Source organism: Erythrolamprus reginae, chromosome 4, assembly GCF_031021105.1.
Source record: "Erythrolamprus reginae isolate rEryReg1 chromosome 4, rEryReg1.hap1, whole genome shotgun sequence".
NCBI classification, from domain to species: domain Eukaryota; kingdom Metazoa; phylum Chordata; class Lepidosauria; order Squamata; family Dipsadidae; genus Erythrolamprus; species Erythrolamprus reginae.
The window spans coordinates 27,615,880-27,628,536 of NC_091953.1; the positions used below are offsets into that span (position 1 = coordinate 27,615,880).

Sequence of the window (12,657 nt, forward strand, 5' to 3'; positions counted from 1 at the left end):
GAACTTATGGATTTTCAGGTGGAGGACATGTTGGCTTTCGGCAATCTTTGGCTGAGGTGCCAGTTGTGAACTTATATAGAGTAGAAGACTCTGATACTGGGCCCTCATCACCATTGAAATGATAATGCACTTTACATAGACTGTAGCATATCTTAAATGCCAGCAGATGAGAACTGCTCTAGCCATATAACAGCAGTGTTGTGGATGCTGCATTAACTTCCAGTAGGACATGGATGCAATTCAAACTCTTGACTTAAACATACAAACAACAACGTGGGTTTGACTCTGAGTACAATCAGGATTATCTCCTCCATGTGCAACAGTCTATCCTTTAGGTTTAACAAAATTATAGTTGTTAAGTGTTCCTCATGTATGAGAGGTGTCAGTGGTGGTCAGCAACGCCATGGATATCATTTCAAAAAGCCATCATCAAAACTTTTCTGAAAGGCCTTAAAGATATAGTTATTTATGCCATGTACTTTCGGGCTGGCACCTAAAGTTCTTGTAAAATTATTGTTTTATTAGGCATTGATTTATTTAATTGCTTTATCTTTATAATTGTATTGCATTTTGACGATCACTCAGTCTAACATTCAAATAAATAAAACGCATACTTTTTTTTAAAATGAAGGGCATTATTTTGTGGAAAAATTAATAGATTCTACCATATTTAAGCCAAAAATGCATGTAAGACTAAGTTGCCCTGTTCTTTCATATCATCCCATCTTTTCCTCTCTATGTCTTCTATTGAACATACAATTGGATAACAAATTCTTCTGTCTGGTATTAAATGCAGTGTAATAAAACACATTGAGTTAATTTTTATCTGATTTTTAAAATTATTTTATACTGACACTTTCTTTGAGAACTCTATATGCCACTTATTTTTAAAGTCCAAATCTATATTATTTCTAGTAAATAACATCGCAAGAATGAAAATATCTGAAATATTTGGATTACCTAATTTTTGAGATGGGATTTATTTTTTGTTTCAGGAATTATGCATACAGCAATGAGACTGTATTTTCTCCAAATTTCTGCTGTAGGAAATGTCCAGTATCAGCATTTAAAGTAGTTAAACTTTAATAGAAAAATAGATAATCCATACTTTTTTTTGCTTATTTGCTGATAGTTTATGAACAAGAAGCAACTCTGCATTTTCTGCAAATAAAAATAAATTTAAAAAAAAGCTTTCTAAGTAATCCACGTGTTTTAACTTGAACAACTTTGGGGAGTAGCCCCTTTTATGAAGCTTCTTGAATACTTATTTTTGTAGTTGCATCTTGTTTCTATAAATGCTTCAATAAAACTAAGACTGCGTGGATCTTCAGCCATTAGGAAGTAATTGGATGGGTTTCTACAATTCAGAGTTGTGTCTTTGTTCAACTTTAATCTGAAGGCACCTGTCCAACATAAATAATAAAAAAGAGTCTTCTAAAAATACTCTCTGAAGGAATGAGGTGTGTACTGAAAATACTGTTTCTGAATAGTCCATTAGTTTTAAGGCTAGTGGAAGGAACTGTAGAAGAATTTTTAAAAGAAAATCATCCCTTTTCAACGTTTAGGTCATTTTTTCTTCCTGTGGAGATTTGGATCTGATTGAGCACCAAACTAGTCTGGTAGCTTCAGAAGACGGACGTGAACAAGAGAATATGGATGATTCTAACAGCGAGCAACAGTTCCGAGTCTTTAGAGATTTTGATTTCCTAGATGTGGAATTAGAAGATGGCGAGGTACGGTACATTTTTTGGGAAAAATCTTTACTCCTATCATAGATTAAGCCCCATATTTGCCCTTCTCAGTAGCGTTCTGTTTATAATTTAATAAGTGCATAACTGAGTAGCTATAATCTTGATTTTGCAAGAACATTTTCAGAAAGTTTTTAACAGTAGCTCTAAGATTGTTTCCATGCAAGGCAGTAAAATGTCACAATTCTTCAAATATATTTGGCATGGTAACCTGCCAAACGTTATGCCTTTTTAACCTCTATTATTAAAATTAAAGCTAAAAGTTTGTTTTCCATACATTAAAATAAAACACAATATTTTTACCATTCTTAACCATCTGCCTGGCATGCTGATTAAAGATCTGAACGCATGCCACATAAACCCATTGCACAACAAGTTTAAAAGCAGGCAATTTCATCAATGACTTTCCAGAAAGCTAAAGCTTTCTCTGTGTAAATCTTTAATGCTTCCACTGCCTTAAGATAGTGCACTTAGAAAGCCTGGTGGTCTGTAGAAGAAAAACAGAGCTTGAGGGCATGTAATTATGTCTCAGCAGGTAAAAGCTTGTCTGTTTTATTGAAGTTGTTGAAAAGGCCTGCTAGCAGATTGCTAGCAACATTTAATCTGCATGGTCTTGTTTATGCTTATTTTATTTCTAAATAATATTTTTATAGTTAATATGGATCCTTTCCCTCTACTAATCACTGTTTCTGATTAACTAGAGAAAAGATCAGCATTTGGTGTTAAAGAACACTGCTTAGTGTCCTGACAATATTTATTATTTATTTATTTATTGGATTTGTATGCCGCCCCTCTCCGAAGACTCAGGGCGGCTAACAGCAATAATAAGACAGCTTATAATAATAATCCAATACTAAAAACAATTAAAAACCCATTATAATAAAAACCAAACAGACAAACAGACATACCATGCATAAAATTGTAACGGCCTAGGGGGAAAGAGTATCTCAGTTCCCCCATGCCTGGCGGCAGAGGTAGGTTTTAAGTAGCTTACGAAAGGCAAGGAGGGTGGGGGCAATTCTAATCTCTGGGGGGAGTTGGTTCCAGAGGGCCGGGGCCGCCACAGAAAAGGCTCTTCCCCTGGGTCCCGCCAAGCTTGTCCTATTCCCTTCTGCAAAGAAAAATAGGCAGTGAATGTAAGAAAGAAAGGGGATTCATAAAATAAGGAATAATTGGTGATAATATCACCTGAAAGCCTCATCTCAATCCTGTAAATAAATCATCTTAAAGATAAAGGTCCCCTATATAACAGATTAGATTTTGGTTGTCCTGAAGAGGGTAATGAGAGACAGAATGAATAGTAGCAACAATTCGCTGTCTTGATCTGCTCAGAAACTTGTTCAGCAGGATTGCACTAAGCGCCTCGGTGGTGCAGTGGTTAGAGTGCAGTACTGCAAGCTACTTCTGCTGATCACCGGCTGCCAGCAGTTTGGCAGATCAAATCTAAGTAGGTTCAAGGTTGACTCAGCCTTCCATCCTTCCGAGGTCAGTAAAATGAGGACTCAGATTGCTAGGGGCAATACTCTCTGTAAACCACTTAGAGCGGGCTGTAAAGCACTGTGAAGCGGTATATAAGTCTAAATGCTATTGCTATTGCTAATGTCAATGATGAGAGCATCTGATACTTGCTACTTATCAAGATCTGAAGCATATCCATCACCACCAAGCAGTTTGATTTTGAATTATATTATTCTACTTCAGTTTGATGAGCTGAACTGAAAAATAAATTACATCAAAATAAAAATCAACTTTTGCCCTCTACTATGTTTAAATTTTGAACATTTTAACATTCTAAAGAAAGTATATTTGCTGGAGTAACAATAATGTTTTGTAGGTAAAAAGATGCAAGGAATTGTAAAGAATTGATCTGGAATTAGAATAGGAATTATGGTACAAATTTTCTTCGTTTGATAGCAAAACTCAGAGCCAAATCTGCTGAATAATTCCTGAAATTCAAGATTTCTTTCCAACAATTATCAATATGAGAGTTTGATAATTAGGTATTCTAAATATTGAGCATGTACTTCAACTAGGACAGTAGGTGTCGGGATACACAGTGGGATGTATGTAGAATGGAAAAATGTGCTCAGTAACAATAGCAATGTTGCTAGGTGGTGTTGTAATATGTTTCCTGTTATTGACTTTAACTTCTTGGCCCATAACAAATAAAAAATAAAAAGCAGATTCTGTCTCAGGGAAGAAGGTAACTGTGATTTGGTTTTCAAGAAAATTCTATGTACCGTATGTCTTTTTCATATCCCTCTGAGTACATTAGGTCTTCCTGCTTAGTGTATATAGAATTTGGCTCATTTTCTTAATGTAGCTTTATTAGATCTGATCATACAAGATGTAGAAATGAATTAATGTCAACAAATTAAACCTAGGGTTTCTTTCTACTTTTTAAGCTTAATTTTAGGTGAATATGAATTTACTTGGGTTAAGAGAAAAGCGATTAGTATTTTGTTTTTCAAACCAATGTTACAGTATTTTAAGATTTTAAAAATGAAATACAGGAATAAATTGGTCAGCTGCAGTAATGACTGTAAGTATATTTAAATCAAATATGTTTACACAAGCTTTTCTTTATTTGTTTCCTATTTGTTATATCTGCTATTCAGGAACTTCAGGTAAGATAATGCTATTTGAACTCATGTGCTAGTAAATGTAATGCATTGTTTGTACCCTATAATATTTACTGAACTGCTCTTTCAGTATGTGTATGTTTGTTTACATGTATGAAAGTTTTATACTTAATGCACAGATTTAGAAATATTTTAGAATTCAAAGGAAAGTGTTTTAAAGTTTCTATAATATCCACAGCAAGACCACAATTCTCATCCATTGTGAAGTCATGAGTTTGACAAGATCAAATTTAACCCACTTATTTGTATATTCTGATTGTGGTTTAAATATGACAGGATATTTGTAAAACAATACATTATATATAGCTTAATTCTTGCATAATTATTATGAGGCAGTAGGAAATTTAGTGTTTGCATTTTCCAGATCTGTCTTATCACTTCAGGGATCCTTGGGAGCTTTGCACAATTGCCTAGGTGATCCTGTCAAATTCTATTCCTGTGATAGCAATTGTGAGAATAGCAAAAGAAGCACTATATTTTTTGATATATTGTCTTGACAGTTGACAAGAAATATTGGCGGGAGGAAAATATTTATAGCAATAAGCTATCTAAGTATAACATTTTCATTTTATTATTATAATAAATGCTGTAAGAAATTCCACACTGTTAGATTAGCACATCTTAAAATCTTATAAAATGTTGCTTTCTAATAGAGGCTCCCAAAAAGGAAATTTTCAATACACTTGCACAAATAATGACATTATGTGCCATCAAGTTGTTTTTGACTCCTAGTGACCACAAATAATAAGTGCAGTCTGTGTCAAAAATGGAAGAAAGTGCAAGGAGAATTGGAGTACATGATATTAATCAAATTCATTCATGTTTTAAACTAATTGTAAAGAATTTCAATGTTTTCAATGATAAACACTCAAGTTTGATTTCTTCATTTTTAGAAGTAAGCAAACCATTTTTAGAAGTAAGTCAACACATCAAAGACTGGAGAAAAAATCTATTAGAAGTTCAATCCAATTAAATCTTTTTAAAACTTGTTTCTATGGAAGCAAGTATAAGATTGCACTATACAATTTTAACTAGATTTAAAATGTAAATATAGAACATTTTTAAATATTAAACTATTATTAAGTAAGAAATGTTCATCTGTTTTTTACACAAAATGATTTTAGGTGTATTTTTTAAAATCAGAATGAAAAATCAGGGATCTTTTGATTTTGGAATCTTGGATTATACATGCTAAATTGAGTGTTCCATTTTATTTTAATTCTGTTCCTCATCATTGTAGATAGATAGATAGATAGATAGATAGATAGATAGATAGATAGATAGATAGATAGATAGACAGACAGACAGACAGACAGACAGACAGACAGACAGACAGACAGACAGAGCAAAATTCTGAAATATTTTGAGATTTGATATTGTTTCTGTTATTGTAAAGGAAGTATACATAAATTAATACTCAAAATACTTTTCACAACTGCATGAACAAATAATTTCATATGTGTAGAACTCCGTCATAACTGTAAGTTAGTAGTAAGTAAGTGTGTACAGTGTAAGGATGTCTCATGATTTTAAAATTTAAGTCTTCATTGTCAGACATTTGAAAATAAATAGAATTTTGCCATTCAAACATTCTGAAAATTAAAGCTTTGAAAATATAAGAGTTTTTAGAGGAGACGATCATAATATTATTAAACTTCCCTCTGTAAAAAGCTATGGTTTTACACTTTTGGATTTAAAATAGAACATACACTGCTCAAAAAAATAAAGGGAACACTTAAACCACACAATATAACTCCAAGTAAGTCAAATTTCTGTGAAATCAAACTGTCCACTTAGGAAGCAACACTGATTGACAATCAATTTCACATGCTGTTGTGCACATTCAACTTTGTACAGAACGAAGTATTCAATGAGAATATTTCATATGTTATTTGAGTGTTCCCTTTACTTTTTTTGAGCAGTATATATTAAAAGATATATGTCACGTGTTTTTTTTGCTGAATTTGAAAATTAAAGGAGACTAGGATAGATCTATTTCGGCCTTATTTTGGCCTCATCCGCTAGCCATACCCACTGGGACTTGAACCTGCAACCTTTGCCTTGTAAGGCAGAGAATTATCCTCTAGGCTACAGTATCCAATCCCTTCAGCTCTGCACCAGGGAAGGGTTACATATTTTTGTGTCGAATCACCCTGGTGTATTGAAGGAACATCACAGCTCCTTATTTGCCTCTCGGCCCAACCCAGGGCCATTTCCAAGGCAGTTAATTTTATTGATAGCCGACAATTCTATCTGTATGTGTCACATGGTTTTTTTTGCTGAATTTGAAAATTAAGGGAGACTAGGATAGATCTATTTCGGCCTTATTTTGGCCTCATCAGCTAGCCATACCATATATATATCCTTTCAATGCACAAACTTATAAATGTTTTTTTTTAATGTCAGGTAGGAAGAACTTGTTGTATAGTAGCAGAGAAAATAAAGCACTGCTATGATTGCAGGGTGAAAGCATGGACAATTTCAACTGGGGAGTTCGTAGGCGTTCTCTTGACAGTCTGGACAAGTGTGATATGCAGCTTTTGGAAGAAAGCCAGCTTTCAGGAAGTATTCCCAGCCTAAACAAAATCAACCATGAAGACTCTGATGAATCATCGGAAGAGGAGGACCTTACAACAAGTCAAATCATGGAACAATCAGAACTTGTAAGTACTTAAAGTCAAGCTGCTGGAAACTAAACTGCATTTAAAAATGAGAAAAGATTTATATTTATACTTGAATTCATTTCAAATGAAATTGGATGCCATAACCTTTAAGTGAGTAAATGTGTTCTGAATTGCTTCACCTTTTGAGAGTCAACAAATCTGGAAAAAATTGCCCAGTTTTCAAAAGTTGCCAGATACTCTCATATCACTATTTTTAATAGAATACAGTGATACCTCATCTTACAAACACCTCATCATACAAACTTTTCGAGATACAAACCCGGGGTTTAAGATTTTTTTGCCTCTTCTTACAAACTATTTTCACCTTACAAACCCACCGCTGCCGCTGTGGTGCCCCGCCTCCGGATTTCCGTTGCCAGTGAAGCACCTGTTTTTGCGCTGCTGGGGTTCCCCATAGGCTCCCCTCCATGGGAAACCCCACCTTCGGACTTCCATGTTTTTGTGATGCTTCAGGGGAATCCCAGCAGAAGAATCCCAGCAGCACCAAAACGGGCGCTTCGCTGGCAACGGAAGTCCGGAGGTGGGGTTTCCCAGCAAGGGGAGCCTCAGTGAAATTGCAGCATCGCAAAAACACAGAGGTCCGGAGGTGGGGTTTCGAGGACTTCGGTGTTTTTGCGATGCTGCAATTTCACTGATGCTCCCTTCACTGAGAAACCCACCTCCGGACTTCCATTGCCAGAGAAGCGCTCGTTTTTGCGATGCTGGGATTTCCCTGCAGCATCGCAAAAACACAGAAGTCCGGAGGTGGGATTTCCCATGGAGGGGAGCCTCAGGGGAATCCCAGCAGTGCAAAAATGGGCACTTTGGCTGGCAAAAGGGGTGAATTTTGGGCTTGCACGCATTAATCGCTTTTCCATTGATTCTTATGGAAAACATTGTTTCATCTTACAAACATTTCACCTTAAGAACCTCGTCCCGGAACCAATTAAGTTTGTAAAACAAGGTATCACTGTATTTCTTTTAAAATAAAAACCTTCACAAGGAGTCAGGATTTATTTTTAAAGATGTGGTTATGAAACCACATATATATATATTCATTGTATTATTTTCACCAGAAGAAAATCATAAATAAATTACAGGAAGAGTGTTTGTGGGGAAATGATGTCAGCTCTCTCCCAGAAACTCAGACTTGTATGGGACAGATAAAGGAGCAATCTTTGGGCAGTTCTCATTCAGTGCTTTGGCCTGCGCAGAAGGAATGTGCCCTTTCTCTCTCTTTTTTTTTTAACAGATCATGACACTTTCCCCTTCTGAGGACACAAATCACATTGATGCCCTTTCTACGCCATGTGAGGCAGCAGCTTCAGGTCCGCCTCCTTTCAGTTCAAGAACGTCTAGCTTTAACACGTCTTTGCCAGAAATGAATAACCTCCAAGTCTCTGAAGATTCAAAGGTGATTGGATTTAAAATTTCAAGAAACAATGGCCGGGATGGGGTGGGGTGGGGTTAGGGATACATATTTCATAAAGGATAAGAATTTTAGGTCTGCAAAACAACACTTTACAGTTTTGCACAACAAAGTCAGATATTCTGGGACACCAAATTAAATATATAAGCTTCTCAAGTTACCCTGGAAAACATTGGAATTACATGTTTACAGCTGTAATAAAGCAGTGGCTATAAGTGGTCTGTGGGAGTTAATATGAATTCAATTCTGTCCACTAAATGTGGGAGTACTATTGTGCTACTGGCTATAATGGATTCAATTTTTGCTTGTTTCGGCTACTTTGAGAATGCTAATTGCAGTATGCAGAGTTTGTAAGTCTCAAATGCATGAAACAAAGCTTATTATCGTGGACACAACTATGAAAAGTTAGTAAAAAGTTAATGAGGGTTTAGTAGATTTGCCTTAGTTGTGCTTGTGATTTCTGTTTTTTTCTCTAGGAAATTCTTTTTAAAATGTTCAGTAAATTTTTTGACTCAAAAATAGGATTTTTTTTCAGTTGAAAAAAAATGTATTTTCTTCCCTTCCGTATACTTTTGTCCTGTTTTTAATTTCCTTCCTTTGCTCTTAAAGAAAATAATTCATCATAGTAACTTTCTGGTTTGATTGCTCATGTTTGGAATTTTCTTGCAAATGAATAATTTTAGCTCCATGCAGCTGTATAAAAAATGCATCATATCATATGACCATATTTGCTAAAGGAACTTTTATTTGGCTGTATCAATATTATTTGACTTTATAAGTACCCCTAAGTGACTTTGTCTTAGCTTGGAAGTAATCAAAACTAGTCTTCGCTACCAAGAGCTTTAGGCCAGACTCAGAAATTTAAAAGTAAAATAATTCTGGAACAAAGCAAGAGCAAACCACTGTATTGTTTCCAGGAGTAGCATGGGGGCACATTCATTAAGTTATTTGAAACAGAATTCAGCTCAAATTGTAACATAAATTGCTATACTTATCATTATAACTGATTCCTTTAGGTGGAAGGTGCCCAAGAAGAAGAAGATATATCAGTTCAGGAAGATGATCTATCTGGATCTACCAATGAACTCCCAGCAGCATTTGAATACAGTGATAGTTTTAGTCTCGATATGACTGAAGCTGAAGAAAAAGGTGACCGGCTGCTAGACCAATATGCACTTGCCAGGTGGGTTGGTCCCTCCCTCCCTGGAGTTCAAGGCAATATACATAGCACTCTCTTCTGTTGTTCCCAAGAACAACTTCTTTCTTTGGCTGTGAGTGACCCATAGTTGCCCAATGAACTTCTGTGGCCATTGGTGGAACTGAATCCAGCGTTCTTACTCTTAGTCCAGTACCTTTATTGCTGCTCCAAACCAGTTGTGTTTTATCCCAGTCTTTAGATTAGTTCTTTCTACACTGATACCTCGTGTTACAAACTTAATTGGTTCCAGGACGAGGTTTATAAGGTGAAAAGTTTGTAAGACGAAACAATGTTTCCCATAGGAATCAATGAAAAAGCAATTAATGCGTGCAAGCCCAGAACTTACCCCTTTTGCCAGCCAAAGCGCCCGTTTTTGTGCTGCTGGGATTCCCCTGAGGCTCCCCTCCATGGGAAACCCCACCTCTGGACTTCCGTGTTTTTGTGATGCTGCAGGGGTATCCCAGCAGGGGAATCCCAGCAGTGCAAAAATGGGTGCTTCGCTGGCAATGGAAGTCCGGAGGTGGGGTTTCCAGCGAGGGGAGCCTCAGCGAAATTGCAGCATCGCAAAAACAAGGAAGTCCTCGAAACCCCACCTCCAGACTTCCGTGTTTTTGTGATGCTGCGATTTCTCTGAGGCTCCCCTCACTGGGACACCCCACCTCTGGACTTCCGTTGCCAGCGAAGCACCCATTTTTGCACTGCTAGGATTCCCCTACAGCATAGCAAAAACATGGAATTCTGGAGGTGGGGTTTCCCATGGAGGGGAGCCTCAGGGGAATCCCAGCAGCGCAAAAACAGGCGCTTCACTGGCAACAGAAGTCCGGAGGCGGGGCATCCCAGTTGTGGCGGCTTGGGTTTGTAAGGTGAAAATAGTTTGGAAGAAGAGGCAAAAATATCTTAAACCCCGGGTTTGTATCTCGAAAAGTTTGTATGACGAGGGGTTTGTAAGATGAGGTATCACTGTATATGCATATATATATTCTTCATATAGTATTTCCTTGAAAGGAAAATACCTTTTCAGATACAAACAGAGTGGTGTTTGCATTTTTGTTGTCATCTTGTTTTCTTCTTTTGAGGCAACAGTCATACAATCAAGGTTATGTTTCTTTATATCTATATTTGTTTCTTTATATCTATATTTATGCACGAGAGCAACTTTAATCTATATTTCTTTTTAATAAACTAAAAGTGCACACAACAAAATTCACAGCTTAGCAAAACAAAGTAAAATGGTTCAAATAAATGAAAACTATTTCTTAAAATACAGGGTGCGTTCCAAAAGTAATGCATTTTTTTAAAAAAGTAATTTATTGAACAGATTTGTACAAACACTTAAAATTCTTCAAAGTACTGTCCTTGGGCCTCTACACATTTTTTCCAGCGACTCTGCCATGACCAGTACGCACCCTGGAAGGTATCTTCGGGGACCTCTCGCAAGGTCTTCGTCATGGCTGATTGGATCTCTTCTATGGACGAAAAACGCACCTTGCCACAATGCGCTACAAGTCCAAGAGTTCTTGGCCAAACACCAGGGGCCAACACTGCCCCCTCCCCATAGTCCTGACATCACCCCAACAGACTTATTTTTGTTCCCAGCCCTGAAAGGAACCCGTTTTTCGTCCATAGAAGAGATCCAATTAGCTGTGACGAAGACCTTGCGAGAGGTCCCCGAAGACGTCTTCCAGGGCGTGTACCGGTCATGGCAGAGTCACTGGAAAAAATGTGTAGAGGCCCAAGGACAGACAGTACTTTGAAGAATTTTAAGTGTTTGTGAAAATCTGTTCAATAAATCACTTTAAAAATAACAATTGCATTACTTTTGGAATGCACCCTATAAAACTAACAGGAAATGTTTAAAAATGCAACATAAACTCCAAGAGGCAGAGAGATTTATTCGTAGGTATGCCAGGGTGAATTGAAAAAGGTATACATGACAGAGTTTAAGAAACATTTCATGTCAAGTCATTAAGCTTATTATGATCATACATGTATGAAGACCAAGATGTTTTTAGATAACATCATCTGTCCTTATCTAACATATTGAGATTTTCTTTGTTACAGTTTTGGTGAAGGTGACCGCACTGCTTCACCTCCACCTTCCCCATTTTTTTCTGCTATCCTGGCTGCATTTCAACCTACTGCCTGTGATGCTGCAGAAGAAGCTTGGCGTAGTCATATCAACCAGCTAATGTGTGACTCAGATGGTTCCTGTGCTGTTTATACCTTCCATGTGTTTTCCTCCTTGTTTAGGGTAAGGCAATGGTTCTAGAATCCTATATGATCAATGCTAGGTAAATACAAAAAGCTTATAATTTGTAGTACAAGTGTCTGGAAGAAGAGAATTGCCTTATCTTTCACTCTTTAAATCCCAATTTAATGTTTACAGAATTTCTACATTCCTAATTCTCATGCTCAAACCTTCCTGAAGGCACTTTTGCTCGTGACATTTTGTAGATTTTCGCCGGGTTTTGCTTCTGTGCATGTGCGGAAGCAAAAATTTCGGCATAAATAGCTGAAATCTTGCTTGGGCTAGTAAGATTTTGTTGATTTTTGCCGTTTTTTGTTTTTGCGCATGTGTGGAAGCAAAAATATTGGCGAAAATAGAAACCTAGAAACTAGAAGATTGGCGGCAGGAAAAGACCTCATGGTCCATATAGTCTGCCCTTATATTATTTCCTGTATTTTATCTTAGGATGGATATATATGTTTATCCCAGGCATGTTTAAATTCAGTTACTGTGGATTTATCAACCACGTCTGCTGGAAGTTTGTTCCAAGGATCTACTGCTCTTTCAATACAATAATATTTTCTCATGTTGCTTTTGATCTTTCCCCCAACTAACCTCAGATTGTGTCCCCTTGTTCTTGTGTTCACTTTCCTATTAAAAACACTTCCCTCCTGAACCTTATTTAACCCTTTAACATATTTAAATGTTTCGGTCATGTCCCCCCTTTTTCTTCTGTCCTCCAGACTCTAC

The 12,657-nt window shown here is 36.7% G+C and overlaps 1 protein-coding gene across 5 annotated transcripts in view; it reads left to right on the forward strand.

Moving 5' to 3' along the window:
• FRY (FRY microtubule binding protein) overlaps positions 1–12,657 on the forward strand; it is a 232,999-nt gene that overhangs the window by 202,254 nt on the left and 18,088 nt on the right. For all 5 annotated transcript variants that reach the window (XM_070749879.1, XM_070749876.1, XM_070749877.1 and 2 more), the window contains 5 exons: positions 1,566–1,733; positions 6,853–7,053; positions 8,306–8,467; positions 9,499–9,665; positions 11,742–11,931. In XM_070749879.1, coding sequence (XP_070605980.1) covers positions 1,566–1,733; positions 6,853–7,053; positions 8,306–8,467; positions 9,499–9,665; positions 11,742–11,931 — 888 coding nt within the window. The remainder of the gene's footprint in view (positions 1–1,565; positions 1,734–6,852; positions 7,054–8,305; positions 8,468–9,498; positions 9,666–11,741; positions 11,932–12,657) is intronic.